Raw genomic sequence first — 27,278 nt, forward strand, 5'->3', positions numbered from 1 at the left:
CTTACACTAAAAATTAGATTCACTGCCAACCTTCCTGGTCCAAACCCATCTTGTTCCTCTCTCGGTATACCTGTACTACTACCTTCAATACACACTTTCCCAGAATCTTTTCAAATACCTCAGCAGTATGACATCAAAGCAACTCCCCTATAATTTTAATACATTTTCCTGCAACCTTTCTTAGAGACTGGCTCTATGATTCCCTTTCTCTAGTCTCTCCTTTCTTTCCATACTATTCTCATAACCTGACAGATCCACTCCATGTGAACAGTGCTGGCAGGCCTCATCACCTCTGTTTTCTCCTGAAACTGTATGCTGAATGCTTTGTTTATCTTTGCAACTTCTTCTCTTACTCTACCATTCCACCAGTGTGTTTCTTTTCACATTTTCTTATCACTGGTTCTTCTGTGCACTAGTTCTGCTGTTTCCACCATTGTTGTTTTGAACTTTCCTCATTCTTCAGACTCTAATGACTCTCTTCTTTTCTTGGTACATTGTTCTTTACCATTTTCCAAAATTCTTCTTTGCATTTCTGTTCTTTCAACTTCCACACTCTTAATCTTCTTTCCCGTCTTTCTGTGCCCTTTTACTCTTTAACACCTCTAACCATTACTACTAAAATAGGGCGACCGCTATCTACGGATTCAGAAATCACTGCCTCCACATCTGTGAGTGTTCTAGTCACATATTTTGTAGTCTAGTGCAGATTTACTCAACAAATTGTGGTTGTACCATATTGTTTTATAACTTTCCTTCTTCTTACTTCAGGTGTTGCCTATTGCTAGTCCATTCCCTTTGCAAAAGTCTAACAATTTTTGTACTTCCTTGATTCTCCTTCCACTCCCAACACTTCCTCAAGTCCTTCTGTTTTCTTGCTCATGTGTACATCTAGGTCTCTCATTGTCATGATATTCTGTCTGGTTGGTTGTCTCTGCATTTTCTCTTCAAAGTCTTCCTCCCCTTTGCCAGAACATCCAACTTGTGGTGCATATATTTGCAGAATTTCCATATCCTTCCCTTTCACTTTTACTCTGACCTCCATTATCCTGTCATTTATTCCCTTCAGCCCCCTTGTACTCTTCTCTCATAAACACTGCCACTCCATGCCTTCCTTCTTCCTCTTCCCACTTCAGTAAATCCTATATCCATTCCTTAATTCCCTTCTTCCACTACCTGCACACCTAGTTTCTGACAATTCTAGAATATCGTCTCTACATTCATTCCTCCGCCTTCCCTGTCGGTGTCCATATGTTCAATGTACCACGTCTTAGGCCTTGGAAATAGCTGGGCCATCTTCCACGCTTGTTTTATGTTTGAAATATGAATTTTATACACTACAGGCTTGCTGGACTTGGCATAACAGAGTTCTTTCTCCAACCTTTTTGGTCCACAGGAGGTGTTTTATTTCTCTCCCAACCTTCAACAGCAAGGAGCTGCTGATGAGCATTCTACAAAGCACCACACAGGGATGTGCCCTGGAAGTTTAAAGCTTCCCTGAGAGCATGACTTCCCATTATTACATTTGATTACCATTTAGGAAAACTACTTTCAGAAACTGATATGCACTCATTACAAACTATGTTGTATTTAGAACTAACATTAAACCAACATTTTTTAAGTTCTTAAAAATCTTCAGCTGTTTAGTCATTAATCAGCTACACTGTGTTCTTTGAGTGTATCTGAACCATGAAGCCAAGTCATGTAATGTACACTCCTGGAAATTGAAATAAGAACACCGTGAATTCATTGTCCCAGGAAGGGGAAACTTTATTGACACATTCCTGGGGTCAGATACATCACATGATCACACTGACAGAACCACAGGCACATAGACACAGGCAACGGAGCATGCACAATGTCGGCACTAGTACAGTGTATATCCACCTTTCGCAGCAATGCAGGCTGCTATTCTCCCATGGAGACGATCGTAGAGATGCTGGATGTAGTCCTGTGGAACGGCTTGCCATGCCATTTCCACCTGGCGCCTCAGTTGGACCAGCGTTCGTGCTGGACGTGCAGACCGCGTGAGACGACGCTTCATCCAGTCCCAAACATGCTCAATGGGGGACAGATCCGGAGATCTTGCTGGCCAGGGTAGTTGACTTACACCTTCTAGAGCACGTTGGGTGGCACGGGATACATGCGGACGTGCATTGTCCTGTTGGAACAGCAAGTTCCCTTGCCGGTCTAGGAATGGTAGAACGATGGGTTCGATGACGGTTTGGATGTACCGTGCACTATTCAGTGTCCCCTCGACGATCACCAGTGGTGTACGGCCAGTGTAGGAGATCGCTCCCCACACCATGATGCCGGGTGTTGGCCCTGTGTGCCTCGGTCGTATGCAGTCCTGATTGTGGCGCTCACCTGCACGGCGCCAAACACGCATACGACCATCATTGGCACCAAGGCAGAAGTGACTCTCATCGCTGAAGACGACACGTCTCCATTCATCCCTCCATTCACGCCTGTCGCGACACCACTGGAGGCGGGCTGCACGATGTTGGGGCGTGAGCGGAAGACTGCCTAACGGTGTGCGGGACCGTAGCCCAGCTTCATGGAGACTGTTGCGAATGGTCCTCGCCGATACCCCAGGAGCAACAGTGTCCCTAATTTGCTGGGAAGTGGCGGTGCGGTCCCCTACGGCACTGCGTAGGATCCTACGGTCTTGGCGTGCATCCGTGCGTCGCTGCGGTCCGGTCCCAGGTCGACGGGCACGTGCACCTTCCGCCGACCATTGGCGACAACATCGATGTACTGTGGAGACCTCACGCCCCACGTGTTGAGCAATTCGGCGGTACGTCCACCCGGCCTCCCGCATGCCCACTATACGTCCTCGCTCAAAGCCCGTCAACTGCACATACGGTTCACGTCCACGCTGTCGCGGCATGCTACCAGTGTTAAAGACTGCGATGGAGCTCCGTATGCCATGGCAAACTGGCTGACACTGACGGCGGCGGTGCACAAATGTTGCGCAGCTAGCGCCATTCGACGGCCAACACCGCGGTTCCTGGTGTGTCCGCTGTGCCGTGCGTGTGATCATTGCTTGTACAGCCCTCTCGCAGTGTCCGGAGCAAGTATGGTGGGTCTGACACACCGGTGTCAATGTGTTCTTTTTTCCATTTCCAGGAGTGTATTTAATGTGCATCATAATCTGACAAACCATTTATCACAGGATAGGCATGTGTTTCTTTAACTTCTGCTTGTTGTAGGAATACATTACCTATAAGGCTACAACTACCTTGAGCAACTTAAGTAAGTAAATTTATGACTGATACTAAATTATAAATGGCTAACAGCACATTTAAACCACTTTTCCTTACTTTCAGAAAATTAATGTTAAAATCACCAGAAATAAATAACCACTTCTTTCTGTCAGACAGGCAGTACAATAAATCACACAACTTTTCATTAAAATTTTCGATTTACACAGTGAGAGATCTGTATATTGTAACAATCAAAGATATTATATTTCCCAATATTATCTTATGACATAATGCAATAAGGTCTGCTGTAAAGGAGTTTCTAAGTTAAGGTTCAGATTCCGAATTAAATTTTCAACTCAGTCTGGTAACATCAATCAGTTCTAGTTCAACAGCCCTAAAGTGTATAACAAGATTCTATTTTGAACTTATCAGATGTAGAATTACCTTTGGGTGTCCCCCAGGGAAGTGTGTTGGGACGCTTGCTGTTAATGTCATATATTAATGACGTTGCAGACAATATTAATAATAAAATCAGGCTTTTTGCTGGTGACACAGTTATCTATAATGAAGTACTGTGTGTAAAGAAGCTGCATAAATATTCTGTCAGATCTTGATAAGATTTCAAAGTGGTCCCAAGATTGGCAATTTGCTTCAATGTTCGGAAATATAAAATTGTGGACTTCACAAAATGAAAAAATGTAATGATCAATGACTATAATATCTACGATCCACAGCTGCAATTTACCAGCTCATACAAATACCTGGGTGTAACACTTTGTGGGGATATATAGTGGAATGGTCACAGAGACTGTCGTGGGTAAAGCAGATGGCTGACTTCGGTTTATTGGTAGAATACTGGGGAAGTGTAATCAATCTACAAAGGAGATTGTTTCCTAATCACTTGTGCAACTGGTTCTAGAATATTGCTCAAGTGTATGGGACCGGTGATAGGACTGACTGGGGATATTGAACATATACAGAGAAGGGCAGCACAAATGGTCACCGGTTTGTTTAACCCATGGGAGATACTGAAGGAACTGAACTGGAAGCCTCTTGAAGATAGAAGTAAACTGTTCCGAGAAAGTCTATTAACAGAGTTACAAGAACTGATTTTAAATGATGACTCTAGGAATATACTACAACCCCTACGTATCACTCATTTAGGGATCCTAAGGATATGATTAGAACAATTACCGCACACAGATAGGCATTCACATAATCATTCTTTCCACACTCAGTACATGAATGGAACAGGAAGAAACCCTAATAACTGGTAAAATGGGATGTACCCTCTGCCATGCACTTCAAGGTTGTTTGCAGAGTACAGATCTAGATGTACATTTAGGTATCTACATCTATTATCTGCAAACCACCATGAGATGCATGGCAGAGGGTACATCCCCGTATACCAGTTATTGCGGTTGCTTCCTGTTCCATTCACGTATGGAGTGTGGGAAGAATGACTGTTTGAATGCCTACCTGTGTGCAGTAATTATTGTAATCTTATCCCCGGGATCCCTATGTGAGTGATACGTAGGGCTCAAATGGCTCTGAGCACTATGGGTTCAAATCAAATGGCTCTGAGCACTATGGGACCTAACATCTGAGGTCATCAGTCCCCTAGAACTTAGAACTACTTAAACCTAACTAACCTAGGGCATCACACACATCCATGCCCGAGGCAGGATTCAAACCTGCGACCGTAGCGGTCACGCGGTTCCAGACTGTAGCGCCTAGAACCGCTCGGCCGGCTGAGCACTATGGGGCTTAACATCTGAGGTCATCAGGCCCCTAGAACTTAGAACTACTTAAGCCTAACTAACCTAAGGATATCACACACATCCATGCCCGAGGCAGGATTCGAACCTGCAACCGTAGAGATTGCGGTTCCAGACTGTAGCGCCTAGAACCGCTCGGCCGGCTGAGCACTATGGGGCTTAACATCTGAGGTCATCAGGCCCCTAGAACTTAGAACTACTTAAGCCTAACTAACCTAAGGATATCACACACATCCATGCCCGAGGCAGGATTCGAACCTGCAACCGTAGAGATTGCGGTTCCAGACTGAAGCGCCTGGAAGCGCTCAGCCACAGCGGCCGGCTGATATGTAGGGGGTTGTAGTATATTCCTCAAGTCATAATTTAAAGATAGTTCTTGAAAATTTGTTAATACACTTTCTCGGGATAGTTTATGTCTATCTTCAAGAGTCTTCCAGTTCAGTTCCTTCAGTATCCCTGCAACACTCTCCTAGTTCCTTCAGTATCCCTGCGGCACTCTCCTATGGATTATAAATATGTGACCATTTGTGCTGCCCTTCACTGTATTCATTCAATATCCCCTGTTAATGCTATATGGTACAGATCCCACACACTCGAGCAATATTCTAGAACCAGTCATATGAGTGATTTTTAAGCAATCTCCTTTGTTGACTGATTGCACTTCTGCAGTATTCTACCAATAAACCAAAGTCTAACATCTGCTTTATCCACGACTGAACCTATGTGATCATTCCACTTCATACCCTTGCAAAACATTACACCCAGGTATTTGTATGAGTAGGCCAATTCCAACAGTGACTCGCTGATATTATAGCCAAAGGATACTACATTTTTTTCATTTTGTGAACATTTAGGGCATGTTGCCAAACTATAGGTTGACTCTTACGTAGAAGATAACAGCAACCATTCACTTTTTTACAATGCTATTTATTTGTCTAAATAGCGCCATTACAGGTTACGTCTTCAGATGGCTAGTTCATGTTAAGATACATTTTACATTAGGTTTCAATTTTTGTTTTCCCAACTAATGAAATCTCCTTGGGTGGTGATGAGATACGAGACAATGTCTTTTTGACTTTGTGACTCACAACAAATTTCAGTGATGTAACCTTCCATGTAAGAGTCAATCCATATTTTGTATACAGCCTCCAGCTCAGAACATCAGTTTTCGACAAATAGCAAGTTGTCAGTCTTTGCACCAATGTCAAATATTACCACGATCTGGCTGAATATTTGTGCAACTTCTTCCAGACAGTACTTAATCACACATAACTGCATCACCTGATTTTCCTGTTAATATCTTGTCTGCAAAGTCATTAATATACATTAGGACCAGCAAGGGTCCCAACACACGCCCTTCGGGCACACACAAAGTTGCTTCTACATCTAACATTGACTCTCTGCCCAAGATAATATGTTGTGTCCTTCCTCCCAAAACGTCCTCAGTTCAGTCACAAATTTCACTTGCTACTCCATATGATTGCACTTTTGACAATATGTGTAAGTGTGGTACTGAGTCAAATGTTTTTCGGAAATCAAGAAATACTGCATCCACCTGGCTGCTTTGGTCCAAAGCTTTCAGTATGTCACATGAGAAAACTGCGAGTTGGGTTTCATGTGATTGATGTTTTTGAAATCCATGCTAGTTTGCATTGAGATAGTCATTCTGTTCAAGATGCCCTATTATGTTTGAGCTCAGAATATGTTCTAAGATGCCCTATTATGTTTGAGCTCAGAATATGTTCTAAGATTCTACAACGAATTGTTGTCAAGGATATTGAACATTAGTTTTCTGGATTACTTCGGCTACCCTTGTTGTAGACATACGTAACCTGTGGCTTTTTCCAAGAACTGGGGATAGTTTTTTGTTCGAGGGATCTATGACAGATTATTGTTAGAAGAGGGGCTAACTCAGCCATAAATTCAATATGGAATCTTACAGGGATTCCATTAGCACCTTGAGCTTTGTTCAATTTTAATGATTTCAGTTGTCTCTCAACACCACTGACAATACTTCTTTAATTCATTTTTTCAATCATACGCGGATTAAATTGGGACAATTCTCCTGGGTTTTCCTTTGTCAAGGGTCATTTTAAAATGGAGCTAAGCATTTCAACTTTTGCTTTGCTACCTTCCATTTCAGTTCCTGTCTCATTCACTAGGGACTGGGCACTAACTTTGGTGCCACTAAAAAGTCTTTACATATGACCAAAAATTTCTTTGGGTTTTGTAAAATATCATTTGTCTAGATTCTGCTACAGTAGCCATTGAACGCATCACTCATTGCTCTCTTGACCGCTAAAAGCATTTCATGCAGCATCTCTCTATCTCCAGGCCTACTTTGTTTTACACCTATTATGCAGTAATCTCCATTTCTTTGGAAGTTCTTTACATTGACTGTATACAATGGAGGTTCCCTCCCATTATGAACTCTTTTAAGCTTAATCCGGAATTCCTCTGTGTGCTCCTGCTCTGTGATGAAATTCTCAAGCTCCTCACTGAGATATGACACTACTGATTTTTTATTTAATTTAATGAACATATATATCTTTTTGCTTGCTTTAGTTGTTCTTCATACTTTGGTTATTGTTGTTGACACAACTGCTTCATGCTCACTGACAGCAGTTTCAATGTGGATCCTCAAAGTGGTCATGTCTATTTGTGGCCATTACACCCAATATATTTCCGTCGGGCGTAGGGTTTCTGACTACTTATTCTAAGTAGTTTTCTGAGAAGGCATTTCGTGAAGTTTCACAGGATGTCTTTTCATGCCCGCCACTAACAAAACTAATTTTCCCAATTAACTGCAGGATGACGTAGATAAATAAGTACGGAAAAAGTCGCGTCCCTTATAACCATCGTAGCACAATAATAGTTAAGCTAATATACTAAAGTGCCTCTCTTTAAACAGAGTACAGTTTTAAAAACCTACCGGCAAAACAATCACTGTTATGATGAAACAGTTGAAAATGTGTTGTGTCAATTTAGTAGGTAAATACAAAAATTAATTTGTATCTGACACAAAACACTGCAGCTTTGTTTAAGAGCATTTTTAAATCCAGTATATCACCTAGTAAACAAAGACACAAACCGAAACGAGCAAAATAATGTAATAACAAATATCGATAAAGCTACTTACGTAGTTTTTTGCAATGAAAACAGTCTAAGAATGGGGAATACGGCTAATAAAACAACAAGCAAATAAATGTCATGGATCTCGCGTAGACTCACAACTACACTTTCGCACCAAAACTGTCGAATATGCTAAACATCAAACGCACGTGTAAACAAAAGTGCCGTATACAGGGCAAATCGACTATCTTTCCAGTTATATTATTTGCCATCACTGCTACGAGAGAAAAGGGAGCGTTAAATCATTGCCGTTGCCAACAGCAGAAGCGACGAAACAAAAGGCTGCGTAACGCATATCAGGTTGCTGAGATGACTAATCATATTTGTGAGATTGTATCTGAATACTTTAAAACAAGCATTTATTTATTTTGGAATGGATAATTTTACACAGCAGATATAATTTTACACAGCAGATGTGACAACACTGTTTCACTTCCGCGGAGGTCGTACTTTGACACTAAAAGACTTTGTTAGGAGCGGCAGTTTTGTGTGTTTGTAATTTAGTGTTTACCACTGTGTTTACATTGAAAATGGACCATACGTCAGCTACTCATGTGCTCGAGTTTGATGATAAAGTGTTTTGGTTCGAGCTTTCACCATTTGAATGGTCACAGAATCTGTTATGTATCGCATTCACAAATAAAATCACTGTCGGCAAACTACGATTCCAGGTGAGAAACGGGACGGAAAAGAAGTTCGCATGAGACTGATAGAATGGGGAATGACCAAAGCGGTGACAGTACTTGGTTGTTGTATCTTTAATTTTAGCTATTCAGTATCACCACTTCCGTAAAGTTACTGTGTGTGATAGGTGTAGGAAATTGTATGCACATCGGTATTCGCTTCACTTCGACGGCCTCATTAGAAAGAAACTGCGATTGTTAATTAAATACTTCCATGGAATGGTAAAATTTAACGAGCATAGAACAAGAAAAAATATATTTTTTTTTGTCTTTTTAAACGGATCGCTATGATCTGCACAGAGAATTCTTTTGATTTCCCAACTGGTAGTTCAGAACCATAGCACAAATTGCATGCGTACCCAACTTGCATTCATAAATTGTTTCGTAATGGTGTCCATAAGATGTTTTCATACTAATTTTTTACTCGGGTTTGTTTATGGGTAACTTGATGATAATGAAGCAATTACAGCTTTTTACTGTACCATTGCGTCCTCTAATGTGGTGAAGATATTATTTGACCATAATAACTTGATGACTGCGCTTGTGCTGGCACAAGCAGAGAGAATTGGCACGCAGAGTGGAAAATTAATATGAAAATAGCCTTTGTGCTCCGTAAATGAAAGCCACAGAACTGTGGATGCTCTACAGTTTACTGTCTCGGGACATCCACAATTTTGTACTTTTCATTTACATGTAAGGTCATCAGTATGATGCCAGTTGTAAATGCTGTGTGAGCAGGAAGACCATCAGTAACCCTTTAGATGAGTCAGTCACTGGAGTTGAATAAATGTCTCTAGATGCCCTCTTGTGTGACAAGTGAACTCATGACATAACTTGCAACCCTTCTTTAAATTTCTTTACCCTATGAATCACACCTGGCAAGAGTCTCAGGCTAAGAAGTAAGAATCTAATGAAGGTCCTGTTCATTAACTTCACAAAGCTTAATTGCATTTCTTTAGGATTCTTTCAGTGAATTTCAATCTACCATCTCCCTTTTCACAACTAGTCTCCCTTTTCACAACTAGTCGTATATGTTTGTTCCAGTTTAAATTTCTCAGGATGCACATCCTTATGTATCATTGTATAATCAGTTGATGATGTGTACTTCTGACTATTTATACTTAACATTTACTTATGTTGAGGGTTAACTCCCAGATTCTCACCAAGAGTGGCTACAATTTTCCGATGTTTGAGAGTCTTACATACAGCGGCATTGCCTGAAACAACCCCATGGAGCCACCAATGTTAACCTTTAAATCATTTACAAGTAATGTGAACACAAATGGTTGTACATCATTGCCCTGCAGTATAACCTAAACACTGTCTTATCTGGCAATGCCCCCACCATCTCCCCCCCCCCCCCCAAGAACAATTTGGTATGACATTTTCAATCCAGTCACAAAGGTAGTCCAATATCCATATGCACTTATTGTGCTCACTAGATGATGGTTCATGACTGTATTGATTAAATTGAATGCCTTCTGCAAATCATGGAACATGATAACCAGGCTCCACTATCTACTGTTTCCTGGATCTTGTGAATGAATAGAGTGAGCTGAGTTTCACAAGACTGCTGTTTGAGGCACCCTTGTCAATCTCCACAGAAGAAATTTTCATGTACACACTCTGCAAGCCACCATATGGTGCAAGGCAGACAGTTCTTAGTACCATTACTACAGTTGAGTCATATTAATTGATTCCTAACAGTTGCAGTGGCTGGATGCTTCAACTTTGTACACCTATCTCAACCAACCACAAAACGTGAATTTGTAAATGTCACTGTTGCACTGCTACAGTGTTGCCACAGCTATATGGATGACTATTGTTTTCACTTGTGCCCATTAATCCTATGCAGCTGAATGCTGGAAACAACAATTGTTAACTGTCAGTGATCATCTTATACTGACTCAACTAGGCGTTACCCTTCCTGTTCCATTCGCAAATATACTTCCGTGTGAGCTCCAATTTATCTTATTTTGTCTTCACAGTCCTTACACGAAATGTAAGTTGGCAGCAGTAGAGTCATTCCATAGTTAGCTTCAAATGTTGATTCTCTGCTTCTTCTCAGTCTTCTCTCCAGGAATTCCCATTTGAGTTCACAAAGCATGTCATAATAATTGCATTTTGATTGAACCTATTGGTAATAAATGTAGCTACACATCTCTGAATTGCTTCGGTGTCTCCTTTAATCTGTACAGGTGGGGGATCCCAGACTCGTGAGAAGTACTCAAGAACAGGTTGCACAAGTGTTCAATAAACGGTCTCCTTTGCATATGAGCAACAAGCAACATTTCTCTAAAATTCTCCCAATAAATCGAAGTTGACCATAAGTCGGCACCTCACTAATATTGTTTTTGAACATTATAGGATTGTTTTGATACTTACCTACCAGCATCAACTTACATTTTTCTACATTTGGAGCAAGTTGCTTTCATCATGTCAAACCGAAATTCTGTATAAATCATCTTGTATCCTCCTATAGTTACTCAGAGAATGCACTGTCCTGTACACTGCACCATTATCAGCAAACCGTCGCAGATAGCAGGTCACCCTATCTGTCAGATTGTTTATATATGCAAAGAACAAGGGCAGTCTCATCACATTTCCGTGGCTCACTCATGGTGATACTGTTGTCTCTGATGAACGCTCAACATCAAGGACAACAATCTGCAGTGGAGCACTGTGTCAAATTCTTTCCATAAATCTAGAAAAATGGAATTTGCTTGTTGTCCTTTATCCGTGGTTCACGGGATATGAGAGAAAAGGGCAGGCTGAGACTCAGATGAGCGATTCTTTTTAAATTATGTTGATTTGTGGCAGGAGCTTTTCTGCCTCAAGGAATTCCATTATATTTGAACTGAGAATATGTTAGAAGTCTGCAGCAAACATTTTTTTTAAATGTCTATGTAACCCAAAAAGGAGTCTGTTTGAGTCAAACAGTGGTAAGTTGGTGCAGTCCTGCTGCATGAATGATTTTTTTTAAATGTGAAATTTATAACTTCAACTTTGCTTTTGCTATCTTCTGTTGCCACACTGGACTAGTCGATGAGCGACTGTATAGAAGTCTTCCACCCGCTTGGTGATTGTACATTTCCTCAAGTTCTAGGCAAGGTTTTTTGCCAAGATATGAATGGGAAGTTGTATGCTACATACATCAATCTCTTTATAGACACATGAATTTCTACTAACTTTTGTCTGTCAACTTTTCCCCATTCTTTTTTTAACAGAGACTCCGACAGTCTCTGCTTCCTCAGCATTTTCCAAATTTTGTTGTTAAACCACAGTGGGTCTTTTCTATCCGTAATCCACTTTCTCAGCACATACTTCTCCACTGCGCAATTTACAGTGAGTTTAAACTTTCCTCTACAACCATTGGATTGCGATGAAATTAAATACATTCAGATGCCTAAGCTAGCATGATGCTAACAACTGTGCATCTGCTCTTTCCAACATAAATACTCGCGTAGACTTCTTGATGGATTTATTAACTTTAGTAAACATTATTGCTGTTATAATGTGGTCATTAATCCCTGTCTCTCTGCTCACACTGTCAATAAGCCCAGATTGTTTGTAGCTACAATGTCTAAAATATTTCCATTGTGTCTAATTTGTTGAACTAGCTGCTCAAGAGAGTTTTAGAAAACATGTCAGAATTACTTCACAAGACTGTCTGTCTGTGGCACCTGGAATGAATGCGTAGGTGCCCCAATCTATAATCAGTAGGTAAAGTCTCCGCCAACTAGTACGCCATGATCAAGATACTTCTACACTACACTTTCTGTGAATGATACTACAACTGCTTGTCAGAATTGGGTGGCCAGTAAAAATATCTCATAATTAACTTTTGACAAAATAATTTAGTTGGATAGATAAAGCAACCTCAGAATACCTTCTTCAGGCAGAAAGGTTGAAGGGGAAGAAAGAGCAGTGTAGGAAAAGGACTGGAGAGTTCTAGGAATAGGGGTAGATAATTTTGTCAAAAATTAATTGTTTTTGTTGTTATATCATAATTAACTTTCGTTAAGAGAAAATAAGATGACAGAATAGATTTCGAAATGCAACGGTGACAATAACAAATGTAATTGTTGGGTTCAAATTAATAAATTAATGATATGAATATAATAGAGGGAAACATTCCACGTGGGAAAAATATATCTAAAAATAAAGATGATGTGACTTACCAAACGAAAGCGCTGGCATGTTGATAGACACACAAATAAACACAAACATACACACAAAATTCGAGCTTTCGCAACCAACGGTTGCTTCATCAGGAAAGAGGGAAGGAGAGGGAAATACGAAAGGATGTGGGTTTTAAGGGAAAGGGTAAGGAGTCATTCCAATCCTGGGAGTGGAAAGACTTACCTTAGGGGGAAAAAAGGACAGCTATACACTCACACACACACACACACACACACACACACACACACACACACACACACACACACACATATCCCAAATTACGTTTGTTATTGTCACTGTTGCATTTCGAAATCTATTCTGTCATCTTACTTTCTCTTTCTGTTTTTGCAAGTAGTTTCACTTTGTATTCACCTTCTCCTTTTACCGTAATCTACCATACAATTTATCCTGCCTATATATACTCAATAATACGTAACCCACTTCCAAACCATAACCAAAAATTTTTTTTTCTGCTTGGGATATGCGTGTGTGAGTGTATACCTGTCCTTTTTTCCCCCTAAGGTAAGTCTTTCCGCTCCTGGGATTGGAATGACTCCTTACCATCTTCTTTAAAACCCACATCCTTTCGTCTTTCCCTCTCCTTCCCTCTTTCCTGATGAAGCTTGAATTTTGTGTTTGTGTTTATTTGTGTGTCTATCAACATGCCAGCGCTTTCGTTTGGTAAGTCACGTCATCATTGTTTGTAGATATATTAACTTTAGTTAAGCTAGACAGTTTACTCCTGTACAAATAACTCCACAGTCAGAATCAGTTTCGACCACAATAGACCCAATATTTTTGTTACTTGCAATGTGTGCAACCCCTCCTATGGTGTCTAATCTGTCTTTTTGATTTATCTTCCATCCCTCATTAAATATTCTACTTTGGATTTCATCTTGAGATTGAAAATAATTTGAACATGACATCTTTCATGGAGGGCTGCAAAATCGGAACTTTTTATGAACATTTTGGCAATATACTGTTCAAATTTTGAGAGTTGAAGTGACTTTTCTTTGTATGCAGTATGATTTCTCTCTCTGCCAATCAGATGATGAGTGCTCATAAGAGGACCTCAAATTACTGCTTAGACTTAAAAACGTATGTGCATTCTACAAGCACTCTGCTTTCCAAGTAGCTGCTTCCTCCGTGTAGTGCAGCCCTGACCTTTCAAGGAGAATACTACAATTCTCCACCACATAATGCAAGTCCAGAGACCTGTAAAGGATCCTTATCAATTCTGGGAATTATGCTGCAAATTGTGAGCCACTTGCACTCAGGTGTGAGGCCAGCAGTCTTCTCCACTTCTGCCAGCTGCCCAGGGCACCAGCTCTAAGCTAAGTCTAAATGTGACAGTTGGTAGTTGCTGAAATCAATGACTGTGAGTTCAAAATCTTAGTTGTAACACACCAGCACGTGCCACAACCTAAGGTCTAGGTTAGGCTGGAAGGTCACAGGTTGGGAGCTGATGAAGTGGTATTAAATAAAGGTTTTAGTTAATCATAACTTTCCCATCACTGACAATCTTGCATGAAGCATGTTGTAAAATGCTGTTAAATTTTATCTAATATGTTGAACCCTCAAGTAAACTGTAGTCTGCGCCTTATTACTCAGACTAAGCAGAAATATTTTGCTACATTTCTGAACACTCCTGTTAACGTATGTAGTCATTGACATTATCATGGCCACATCATCACTAATTTCCTCCTGTGTCGCAAATGAATGGAAAAACTTGTTATTATCAAGTTGGGTTCTAACTAACTGCTCAGAGTAACTTTTGGGTAAGATATTTAGAACAATAATACAAAAATCCCTTTTTGAACCATCTGCTTTAATCATGAGTCTTACAGTGTGTACCTATTAAGTTGAATTCTCCCTATATTAGCACAACATAATCAGGAAATTTACATGACAGTTTCTCCACACTTTCTGCGAAGCGTTCTGCCACCACTGCTCTTAAGGCAGAGGCATCTGATTACCATGTGTACCATGTTTGACAATTACATTCACTCAAATTAATTCACATTTAAAATCTGTGATAACCTCACTATATATCATTAAAAGTTCTTTATGATAATAACTTTGCTGCCACTATTAAAGATCATCTTATCCTGATGATATTTTATCTTCCTCACCCAATAATGTACGTCACTGTAGAATTATGCGAGTCTCAAAGGATAAGGCTGAAAATTGCGAGCTATGCTTTCTACCCTGTGTACAAGACTAGCTGTCTTCACCAGTTCAGCCTCCCATTTAAAGGAACTGAAGGTGGCCTCTGAACAGAGATGCAGGGCAGCCTCCTCCGTATCTTGGATAAGACACTTTGGCAGGCATATCAGATGCACATTGGCTTTCCCTCTTAATGTGCGTGGTAATTCTTTAACGGAATCCTATCTACTAACTGAACCCCAAATGATCAGCAAGGATCCTGTCTCTACTTTTCTAGACTTTCAGGAAGATTGACCTCATTCGTAATTGACTTGGTGTACCTTGCCGCCTTAGATTTTCTCTCACCAATGAGGAGCAACATGCATGTATTGCTAAGGTGTAAGGACACAGCTGTCTCATCAGTACCAGGGTTCACTTTCCACTTAGAGATTTGCAACACTAACACTGTCTACGATTCCCCTCCAGGAGTGGACAAACACGCAAGGCCAGGTTCATCAGAAGGCATAGTGATATCAGGGACCGTCCCCAACAAAGGAACCCTCAGAAGTCCACAGCTTGGCCCCAGAGGCCTTGTCACTGCCTCAGCTCAGAGAAGCAGCATGAAGCCTATTGCCCATGAGATCAAAGCATCTTCTACCTCTTTCCAGACAATGGCCAATTCCCTTAGTATCTGTACACAATAAGCACAGTCCCTATCTGTCTTTCACTATGAGTAGCTGAATAACAGTGTGAAAGAAAATACTAACACAAGTATTCAGACACAAATTGAAAATTGCAACGATACAATTGTAACACACGATGACACTATGTGACTGTGGCACTGAAAAGCAGCACTACTAGAAAGGCAAGCCACAAAGAATGAAAACTAGAAAAGAAAAAAATACTGTCTTTGAGGAAATCTTCAATGCAGTAGCAAGTATTGTGACATATTCAACAAGATTGTATTTTCTCCATCAGATACAGATGTTGCACCAAATAGAAAGCTTCTTTTTAAATGTGGCAGATGAAATATTTATATTCTTTTTATGACTGATTATTTATAGCAGGGCCTGATGGCAGTCTGCCCCATACTGTCTTACTGTTCATTTTTGTAATTTTTGTGGGGTCCCACACCGCTCCCCGGAAGAGAGAGGGCAGCCCTTGTAAAACTTCAGTTCTTTGGAGCCATGACAGTCTAGCTGGCAGTGGAGCAAGGGGATCCCAATTCAGAACAATAACTTGTTTCACAGCACATTATTTTTGAACTTGTGCGACAGTGCAGTTGCGGCAACAGAAACTGCACATGGCTGGCAGAGAACAACATTGTTTACTCAGTGATTCAATTTTTAACTTGTCTGTGACACAAATTGAGCCAAACAACAGAGCAATTGTGAAATCATTGGAGTACTATGTTTTAAATGAAATTGTGTGAATAATGTTTATGTAAAAATACATTGTTATTATTATATCTGTTAACACTTTTGCAGGTGCATTTTTTTGTAACAACTCAGCGAAGACAATTTTATTGCTATCCTATTGGAAATGTGATCATCTGGCTATATTTATTTTTGGATAATTTTATTGTTGTAATTTAGGATCAAAAACAATAGTGATACATAATCACTGTTGCATCTTTGTGAGGTGTTAAAACTGGTGGTAAATAGATGTCTCACTTCCCTTTTGTGTGCTGTTGTGTGTTGCCATTACACATAAAAAATGAACAGTGTTTTCTGTTTTTATTTTATGTTTTCTTTTACTTTATTTAAAAGTATTTGTTACTGATATTAAAGTTTACTTACCACAGTGTGAAAATAAGCTGTGAAAGTTCATCGCGCAGTATAGGTATAAGCTGATACAGGTCACAATAATGTATATTGCCAAAGTGAAGCAATATGTTTTGACAACAGTAGTGATCCCATGACAAACACAAATAGGTTGTTGTAGCAGTTTTCATACACCTGGTGCAGTGTACTACCACAAGATGTCAGGCATAGACAGAGGTGGTGAAACGTATTCCCAAAAGCTTTGGGATATCCCTAAGTTGGTTGTAAGTATACTTCCCAAGGACCACAAATGACAGATTAATTTTGTGGTAAGTATATTTCCAAGCCACTTCCAGAAACTACATTGGTGGTAACCATACTTCCCAATAACCATTAAAACACCATTGTTTGGTGAGAAATGTACTTCCCACAGCCCTGAAGGCTATGTTTCACACCAAACGGAAACTGCAGCTGGTGCAGCAGACTGCCACTAGATGCCAGGAGCATACAGAAGTGATAACACACATTCCCTTAAACATTGTAAAGAAATACATTTAGTGGGAAGTGTGTCCCCCACGACCCATGAAAGGGTTATATAAAATGAATATTTGTGAAAACACTAAGCAGATTCAGAAGGATGTAGGTTGCAGTAGGTACTGGGAGATGAAGAAGCTTGCACAGGATAGAGTAGCATGGAGAGCTACATCAAACCAGTCTCAGGACTGAAGACCACAACAACAACAACTATGTAAACTAGGTGTCCTTTCTGGAAATTGTCAAGTGCATTTTGTCTGATGTTTTGGCAAATATTTGCAATTTCATTTTTGCAAAGTGAAGCTGGAGTCAGCCCAAACAAATAGTGCTCATCACATCTTTCATGCAATGCCCACCATCAACCAAAAGAAAATAAAATAATCTTTAATTACCTGCCCATTTGACAGAGTTATTCCAAATTAGCCAGGTGTGATATCCCTCTTATCAGTACATATTGACAGGGATGGTAAAAAACAAATAATAACCAGTATTCCAGCAGCAACTGAGCAGCGCTGCTGCATGGCGGTAGCAGTCAGCACAGACTGGGGTGGCACGTGGTTGCTGCTGGAATACTGGTTATTCTTCATGTTTTACTATCATTTGTTAATACATATCGATAAAAGAACATTGCACTAGACTAATTTGGAACCACTCTGTGAATTAAAAATTCCGTTTTAAAAATAAGTTTGTTTGTAACTGGAAATAAAACAATGTTCTAAGATGACACTGGTTGTTGCTACACATTTCAAAAAAGGAGATTGCAAATATCTGCCGAAACACCAGAGAAAATGCGCCTCTTTGGAGGGACACACACTATTTAGGTTCTTCAAATGGCCTGCACATACAAATAAATATTCGCACCATCTCTGTATGGCAAAGATAACAAAGTGAGGTATGATTATGTCTAAGCTAACAAAAAAATGAAGGTTAATTTGTCAATTTTTTATGTAACTCATTTGTTTTTCTCACCAATCTTGATGTCTGTCGGTCTTCTGAGTTGGTGCAAGAACTGAATTGTCTCAGTATTGTGGTAAGTAAAAGTTCTAATATGCAGAAGTCGCAAGATTTTATCCTACTACCAAACTATGTCATAATTTTCTTCTCACAATGCGATGAGGACTTTCACTTTAAAATTCAGCTCTTCGGAGAGGAAGTCAACACAAAAGGAGAATAGCTGCCACAGCATTTTTGTACATCATTGGGGGAAAAAAAGATATATTACCAAGCCACACATTGAAAATAAAAGACATTAATATATACCCTATGTTTTAGAACTGCCAGAACATTCTTAACATGTATGCGTCTATGCCTGAGCGCATTTCTGCCTTGACTGATTTACTTCAGATTTATACTTGATAGTCTAATAAATATTCAGAGAGAGACACAAGCTATATACGTTTTAATATTTATTTAATCTATACAAAATATGTAATAGGAATACAGTGTTAGCAAAAGTCTTGAAAAGTTCTTGACCGAATTACATCACATTTTTACACGATACTCTAATAAACACTCAGACAAACGTAGCCTATACATGCTGCGTTGTGAAAATGTGTGGTTTCATTTTCTTTCCCCCAGTCAGTTTTAACTACGTTAGCAGGGCATTTAAACCCTTAGACAAAGTTTTATCCCATTGGTTTAGAATACGACTATAGAATCTGAATCATCCAAAAATTTGTATTCCTCTGTGTTCACATATTAAAACTCTGCAAAATACTGTCATTGAAACCAGTATCCTCAAAGATCCAGGAGCTGGAGAGGTCTCTCGCATACCCAGTAACCAATGACCCCAACCGATTTACCCATTCATTCTAAGTGATTTTATTTCCCTTTTAAGTTTTCATTAGCAATTTAACAATAAACAGGGGGCAGGATCAGAGAGAATGGGAAGATAAGATGGACAGAGAAGAGGAGAGGGGAGGAAATGGACATAGAGAAGGGGAAGGAGGCAAATGGATAGAGAGAGGGAGAGGAGTAGATGGAGTGAGAGGGGGTAGGAGTTGATGGACAAAGAGCGGATGAAGGAGGTGGAAATAGACAGAGACAATGTGGAGGAGTAAGTGGACAGAAAAAGGGGGGGGGAGGAGATTAGGACGTATAACCAATTCCCATTCATATTTAGCAATTGGGAAACATTGCCGGGTTCATTGAGAGAGAGAGAGAGAGAGAGAGTGTGTGTGTGTGTGTGTTTTGCGAGCACTATTTTGTTAAGAACATTAATGCAGTAGTATAAAATTAAAGCCTTCAGAATGTGCCCTGCTTTAATTGAATGGGACTGTTTCACTGAATATACTTCTTAGATTCAAACTTAAAATACATACTGCAATCCTGCACTAGACGGATGTTTTCTCTATGGGTTTTGCAGTCTTGTCATTCAGTTCTACTGTTGTCCTTGTACATTAGTACTGGAGCCTTCACTGGTAACATCTACGATGAATATTGTTAGATTTCAGTTGTGAATATACCACAGAAGCTAATGCTGGTTCCATCAAACCACAGCATTTTCCACTCATTCACTTATTGTATTTCATAGAACATAAGATAGAGGAAACTTGAGTGGGTTGAACCTACTGATATTGAATATTACCTTCGACACAGCACGTAATAACATTGTGATGTCACACAGATTGAACACCCCCCTGCGGGTTCAAGGGTAAGAATAGGCCCGCGGTATTCCTGCCTGTCGTACGAGGCGACTAAAAGGAGTCTCAAATGTTTCAGCCCTTATATGATGGTCCCCTCTCAGGTTTGATTTCCATATTTCAAAATTATCCCAAAGAGCAAGCTGACTGGGGAAGGGCACCTTACTTGGTGCATTGTGTCCATCGTGCGTTGGGACCTTTCGCCAGCTTATTTGTCGTTGCTTTGCAGTCCCAACCGCTCTCCATCTCTTGGGCGCAGATACGTTCCTGGATGCACTTTCCACCAAGCAATCTGCAGTGTCGCTTTCTGCACTGATGACGACCGTGGACTACTTGTCACCTAATATCCAGCATGGTAGCCAGTCCGTTGTGATGGGGCCGCCATGTACCTTGTTGGTTGTAGCCCCCTGACAACACAGGGATTGCTCTACTGACGCCTGCACCGTTAACTCCCCACATATGCAAATGAGTAGATGCCCATGTCCCTGGGGCATCAGGACTTCCAGCAATGGCCATCCTTCCAGGTGGCCCTTGCTTTGGCTGGGTGGCACTCGTGGGGAGGGCCTTGAGCGGAGTAGGTGGCATCAGGGTAGATGACACACAATGAAGCATGGCACATCTTCTCTTGCTGGTGGCCAACCATCAGCAGTCTCTGAGTGTTAGAGGGCTCACTTTAATGCTAACATGTATGACCCCAAATACACTCCTGGAAATGGAAAAAAGAACACATTGACACCGGTGTGTCAGACCCACCATACTTGCTCCGGACACTGCGAGAGGGCTGTACAAGCAATGATCACACGCACGGCACAGCGGACACACCAGGAACCGCGGTGTTGGCCGTCGAATGGCGCTAGCTGAGCAGCATTTGTGCACCGCCGCCGTCAGTGTCAGCCAGTTTGCCGTGGCATACGGAGCTCCATCGCAGTCTTTAACACTGGTAGCATGCCGCGACAGCGTGGACGTGAACCGTATGTGCAGTTGACGGACTTTGAGCGAAGGCGTATAGTGGGCATGCGGGAGGCCAGGTGGACGTTCCGCCGAATTGCTCAACACGTGGGGCGTGAGGTCTCCACAGTACATCGATGTTGTCGCCAGTGGTCGGCGGAAGGTGCATGTGCCCGTCGACCTGGGACCGGACCGCAGCGACGCACGGATGCACGCCAAGACCGTAGGATCCTACGCAGTGCCGTAGGGGACCGCACCGCCACTTCCCAGCAAATTAGGGACACTGTTGCTCCTGGGGTATCGGCGAGGACCATTCGCAACAGTCTCCATGAAGCTGGGCTACGGTCCCGCACACCGTTAGGCCGTCTTCCGCTCACGCCCCAAAATCGTGCAGCCCGCCTCCAGTGGTGTCGCGACAGGCGTGAATGGAGGGACGAATGTAGACGTGTCGTCTTCAGCGATGAGAGTCGCTTCTGCCTTGGTGCCAATGATGGTCGTATGCGTGTTTGGCGCCGTGCAGGTGAGCGCCACAATCAGGACTGCATACGACCGAGGCACACAGGGCCAACACCCGGCATCATGGTGTGGGGAGCGATCTCCTACACTGGCCGTACACCACTGGTGATCGTCGAGGGGACACTGAATAGTGCACGGTACATCCAAACCGTCATCGAACCCATCGTTCTACCATTCCTAGACCGGCAAGGGAACTTGCTGTTCCAACAGGACAATGCACGTCCGCATGTATCCCGTGCCACCCAACGTGCTCTAGAAGGTGTAAGTCAACTACCCTGGCCAGCAAGATCTCCGGATCTATCCCCCATTGAGCATGTTTGGGACTGGATGAAGCGTCGTCTCACGCGGTCTGCACATCCAGCACGAACGCTGGTCCAACTGAGGCGCCAGGTGGAAATGGCATGGCAAGCCGTTCCACAGGACTACATCCAGCATCTCTACGATCGTCTCCATGGGAGAATAGCAGCCTGCATTGCTGCGAAAGGTGGATATACACTGTACTAGTGCCGACATTGTGCATGCTCTGTTGCCTGTGTCTATGTGCCTGTGGTTCTGTCAGTGTGATCATGTGATGTATCTGACCCCAGGAATGTGTCAATAAAGTTTCCCCTTCCTGGGACAATGAATTCATGGTGTTCTTATTTCAATTTCCAGGAGTGTAGTTCCCCTCCTTGGCCATGCCATGGGAGGAAGGAAAGGCTATGAATGACAGCAAAATGTATTCGCCCCGGTATCTCATCTGTACCATAGCTGATGGGGAATCCTTTGTGTCCATGAAGCCTCAGTTCTTTGTAGAGCATTTAGAGGACAAGTTCGGGGAGGAGGAGGGCTTGTCAAAAATGCGGTCCGGGTCAGTCTTGATAAAAACAGCCTCTTCTGCCCAGTCACGGGCATTACTCACTTGTAAGAAGCTGGAGGATGTTTCTGTTACTATCACGCCCCATAAAAGCTTAAATATGGTTCGGGGCAATATCTTCCACAGGGATCTTCTTTTACAGTCCGATGATGAGCTGCGCGCCAACTTAGAGCAACGAGGTGTCCATTTCGTCCAGCGTGTCCACCGGGATCCGAGGGATAATCAGGTTTCCACCGGCGCCTTCATCTTGGCCTTCGAGGTTGACACATTACTTGAGAAGGTCAAGGTGATGGTCTACCGCTGTGATGTCAAGCCATATATCCCTCTCCCGATGCGGTGCTTCAAGTGCTGGAAGTTCGGCCATATGTCTTCCCGTTGTGCTTCCAGCCTCATATGTCGCAATTGTGGTTGTCCCTCCCATCCCGATACTCCACGTGCCCCACCTCTCATCTGTGTCAACTGCGGAGAGCACCATCCCCCTTGCTTGCCGGACTGTAAGATTCTACAGAAGGAAAGGAAAATAATGGAATACAAGACCATGGACCGACTGACCTACACTGAGGCTAAATGGAAATTTGAACGGCTTCATCCCGTGTGCATAACATCATCTTATGCCGCCACTGTCCCTCCTGTTACAGCTCCATCAGCTGCACCACATACAGTCAGCTCTCAGAGCCGAAGGACCACACATGCCCCCTTGATGGTGAGGGGCACTTCCCTCACTGTTGCTCGTTGCTCACGCACCACGTACCTCGGGAGCAGCTCCCCCCCCCCCCCCCCCCCCTCCCAACCACTGGAGACACCAGTCTCCACTTCTAAGCTGGAGAAGCATAAGTCTTCTTCAGCTTCTCGCTAGGAATGGATCCCTTGGGTCACTAGGTTCCTACCAGCAGCACAGCAGACACCCGCCTGTGGCTGAAGAACCCACAGTTCGCTGGTCATAGAGCTTTGCGGTCCTCTTCAGTCCTGGAGACTGAATCAAAGAAGCCCTCCCAGCAAGGGCAACCAAAGGAACAGCATGAGAAATCGAAATTGAAGACCCCAAAGACCAAGGAACCTGCGGTGGCACCCACTCCACCACTACCTACAAGCTCTGCGTCTGAGGATGAGGTGGAGATTCTGGCGCCCGCTGAGGACCTGTATCTCGCTGGTCCCTCAGACATGATGGATGTCACTCCCATCGGTACTCAGTCGGTGGCAGCAGGTGACCCAGTGGTGTAATTTGCCTCCTAGGTCCCTTCACGCCTTTCTCGGCCATGGACAATGTCATCCTCCAGTGGAACTGCAGCAGTTTTTTCCACCATCGTGCTGAGCTCCGACAACTTCTCAGCCTTCAACCTTTCCTCTGCATTGCTCTTCAGGAAACTTGGTTTCTGTCGATGTGAACCCCTGCCCTCCATGGCTATCAGGGTTATTATAGGAACCAGGCAGCTTAAGAGAGGGTATCTGGAGGCGTCTGCATCTACGTCCTTCACTCCTTTTACAGTGAGTCTGTCCCTCTACAAACACCTTTAGAGGCTGTCGCTGTTCAGGTGTGGATGCCTCAGGATCTTACTGTCTGCAGTCTCTTATCTTCCACCAGATGATGATATCCCACTGCATGTCCTGGCTGTGCTGATAGCCCAATTGCCACCAACTTTTCTGTTACTGGGCTACTTCAACGCCCATAACCCTCTATGGGGTAGATCAGTGGCCACAGGCTGAGGCAGCATCGTTGAGCAAGTATTGACACAGCTCGACCTTTCTCTTTTAAATACTGGTGCCTTCACACATTTCAGTGTGGGCATGGCACGTACTAAGCCATCAACCTTTCGATCTGCAGCCCTAGCATATTACCGTCTGTCCAATGGAGTGTGCATGACGACTTGTGCAGTAGTGACCACTTTCCGATCTTTCTGTCACTACCACAGCATCAATATTCTGGGCGCCCCTTCAGCTGGGCTATGAATAAGGCTGACTGTGACTTGTTCACCTCCATTGCCACTATTGAGCCTCTTTCCAATGATGCCATTGATGCGGTGGTTCACTTGGTCACCACTGGCATCGCTACTTCCGCAGAATCTGCCATTCCCTGTTCATCTGGGTCCCCTTGGTGGAGGACCGTACCTTGGTGGTTGCCCGAGATCACTGAGGCGATTAAAGATTGCATCCGGGCACTCCAGCATCGCAAGCGGCATCCCTCATTGGAACACCTCATTGCGTTTAAATGGCTCCGTGCACGAGCCCACTGCCTCATTTGCCATCGCAAGCAAGAGTGCTGGGAAACATATGTCTCCACCATTTGCCTCCGTATCTCTCCATCACAGGTTTGGGCCGAGGTTAGGCGCCTCTATGGCTATTGGATCCCCCTCAGTGTACCTGTGCTTTCACTGAATGGAGCAGTCTGTGCTGACTCCAACACAATTGCAGACTGCTTAGCAGAGCATTTTGCTCAGAGTTCCGCTTCTGCGAATTACCCACTGGCCTTCTGCTCCCTGAAAGAGCAGCTGGAATGACGGAGCATTTCATTTCACACGGGCCACCCTGAATCGTACAATGTTCCGTTCAGTGAGTGGGAATTCCAAAGTGCCCTAGCCGCTTGCCCTGATATGGCTCCCGGACCAGATTGCATCCACTGTCAGATGCTCAAACACCTCGTGCTGGACAGCCAGCAACGCCTCCTAGACCTTTACAACCGTATCTGGGTTGAGGGTGAGTTCCTGTCGCAATGGCGGGAAAGCATTGTAATCCCCGTTTTGAAACCTGGCAAGAACCCACTGGAAGTGGACAGCTACTACCCCAGTAGCCTCACCAACGTTCTTTGCAAGTTGCTCAAACACATGGTGAGCCAGCAGTTGAGTTGGCTACTTGAGTCTCGGGGCCTTCTGGCTCCGTCTGAGGGTGGGTTCCGTAAGGGCCACTCTGCCGCCGATAATCTTGTGTGCCTGGAGTCTGCCATCTGCACAGCCTTTGCCCTCCATCAGCACCTGGTCGCCGTCTTTTTTGACATGCAGAAGGCGTACGATATGACATGGTGACATCACATCCTCTCTACGCTTCATGGTTGGGGTCTTTGTGGTCCACTCCCGATTTTCATACAAAATTTTCTGTCGCTTCGTTCCTTCTGCGTGCAAGTTGCGGCCTCCCATAGTTCCTCCTGAGTTCAGGAGAATGGGGTCCCACAAGGACTTGTCTTAAGTGTCTGCTTCTTTTTAATTGCAATTAATGGGCTCGCTCTGGCGGTGGGAACGTCTGTCTCAGGTTCCTTGTATGCTGACGACTTCTGCCTATACTATAGCTCCACTGGCATTGCAGCTGCTGAACGGCAGCTGCAGGGCGCTATCGACAAGGTGCAGTCTTGGGCTGTAGCGCATGGCTTCCAGTTTTCGGCTGCCAAGACCTGCATTATGCATTTCTGCCGGCAACACACTGTTCACCCTGAGCCACGGCTTTAACTTGACGGTGAACCTCTAGCTGTGGTGGAGACGCATCGGTTTTTGGGATTGGTTGTTGATACCCGGTTGACTTGGCTCCCTCATATTCGGCAGCTTAAACAGACATGTTGGCAGCATCTTAACGCTTTTCATTGCTTGAGTCACACCAGCTGGGGTGCTGATCGGTCTACCCTTCTACAGCTCTACCAGGCGTTAATTCAGTCCCGTGTAGATTATGGGAGCCTGGCTTATGGTCCAGCATCCCCTTCCACATTGTGAGTGCTGGACCCCATCCTTCACAGCGGGATCCGACTTGCCACTAGAGCTTTCCAGACAAGTCCTGTCAACAGCATACTTGTGGGGGTAGGTGTCCATTCACTGCGGTTCCGGCGCCAATGATTACTGGCCGCTTATGTTACTCACGTTTGTAGCTTGCCCGTGCATCCCAATTATCGCCTCCTGTTCCCTCAGTCTGTCGTCCATCTTCCAGCACGGCGGCCCCGGTCGGGTTGTACGATCACAGTTTGCGTCTGAGCTCTTCTCTCTGGGCTTCAGGTTTTCCCTCTTCCACCTCTTTTCTGGGCCCCAGTGCTACACCTCCGTGGTGTGTGCCCCGCCCATGCCTTCGGCTCAATTTGGCACAGGGCCCGGAGGACTCAGTCCCTCCTGAGGCCCTCCGCCGCTGCTTTCTTTCAATCCTTGCCGCGTTTTTCTTTTATCTTTGCCGCATTTCAAGGCTCTGATGTTGTCTATACTGACAGTTCAATGGTTGCTGGTATGTCGGTCATTATAAACACCACTCATTGCTGGCTGGCTGCAGCATTTTCACTGCCGAGCTGGTTGCCATCTCGCGCGCCGTAGAGTATATCCGATCCAGCTCAGGTGAGTCCTTCGTTATCTGTAGTGACTTCCTGAGCAGTTGCTCCTCCTTGCGGATCTCTCGCAAGGAGTCGGTTGTTCTCTGCCGGCTGCACATTGGCCACACCCAGATGACGCACAGCTATTTATTGCGCTGTGAGGACCCAACTTTATGTCGCTGCGGGTCAGCTTTGACGGTGGTCCACATTTTGTTGGCCTGTCCCCTTTTAACTGCACTCAGGCAGACGTTTGCGCTGCCTGATATGCTCCCTGCACTTTTAACAGATGACACTGCCATGGCAGGCTTAGTTTTGCGTTTTATTCGGGCAGGGGGCTTTTATCACTTGATCTAAGTATTTGTCCTTTTTTGTGTTGAGTCTGGCCTTTGGCCTACGATTTTAGTCTGGGTTTTTTAGTGTGTTTCTTGGTGGTTGGCTTTTCCTTTCTTGTCTCTATGGTCGGCCAACCACTGTCACACTCTGTGTGATTTTAATTCCTTTTGTCTGGTCTCTGTCTGAGTCTTTCTTGTCCTGTGTCATCTCTTGTCATCTCCATTGTTTGTTTTTATTATTTGTGGGTGTTCCAAGTTAGTGGAAAAAGGGACTGCTGGCCCCAGCAGTCTGGT

At 43.5% G+C, this 27,278-nt stretch overlaps 2 protein-coding genes across 2 annotated transcripts in view; one reads left to right on the plus strand and one right to left on the minus strand.

The window, feature by feature from the left end:
• The window catches only part of LOC126253448 (exportin-5), a 209,537-nt gene extending 201,222 nt beyond the window's left edge, over positions 1–8,315 (minus strand). Inside the window, exon 1 of the mRNA XM_049954794.1 lies at positions 8,121–8,315. The gene's annotated coding sequence lies outside the window, so the exon portion shown is untranslated. The remainder of the gene's footprint in view (positions 1–8,120) is intronic.
• A 244-nt stretch (positions 8,316–8,559) lies between these two features.
• The window catches only part of LOC126253450 (nucleoporin Nup37), a 73,542-nt gene continuing 54,823 nt past the window's right edge, over positions 8,560–27,278 (plus strand). Inside the window, exon 1 of the mRNA XM_049954796.1 lies at positions 8,560–8,784. Coding sequence (XP_049810753.1) covers positions 8,644–8,784 — 141 coding nt within the window. The 5' untranslated portion in view covers positions 8,560–8,643. The remainder of the gene's footprint in view (positions 8,785–27,278) is intronic.

The sequence above is a fragment of the Schistocerca nitens genome, chromosome 4 (genome assembly GCF_023898315.1).
Source record: "Schistocerca nitens isolate TAMUIC-IGC-003100 chromosome 4, iqSchNite1.1, whole genome shotgun sequence".
In the NCBI taxonomy this organism is placed as follows: Eukaryota; Metazoa; Arthropoda; class Insecta; order Orthoptera; family Acrididae; genus Schistocerca; species Schistocerca nitens.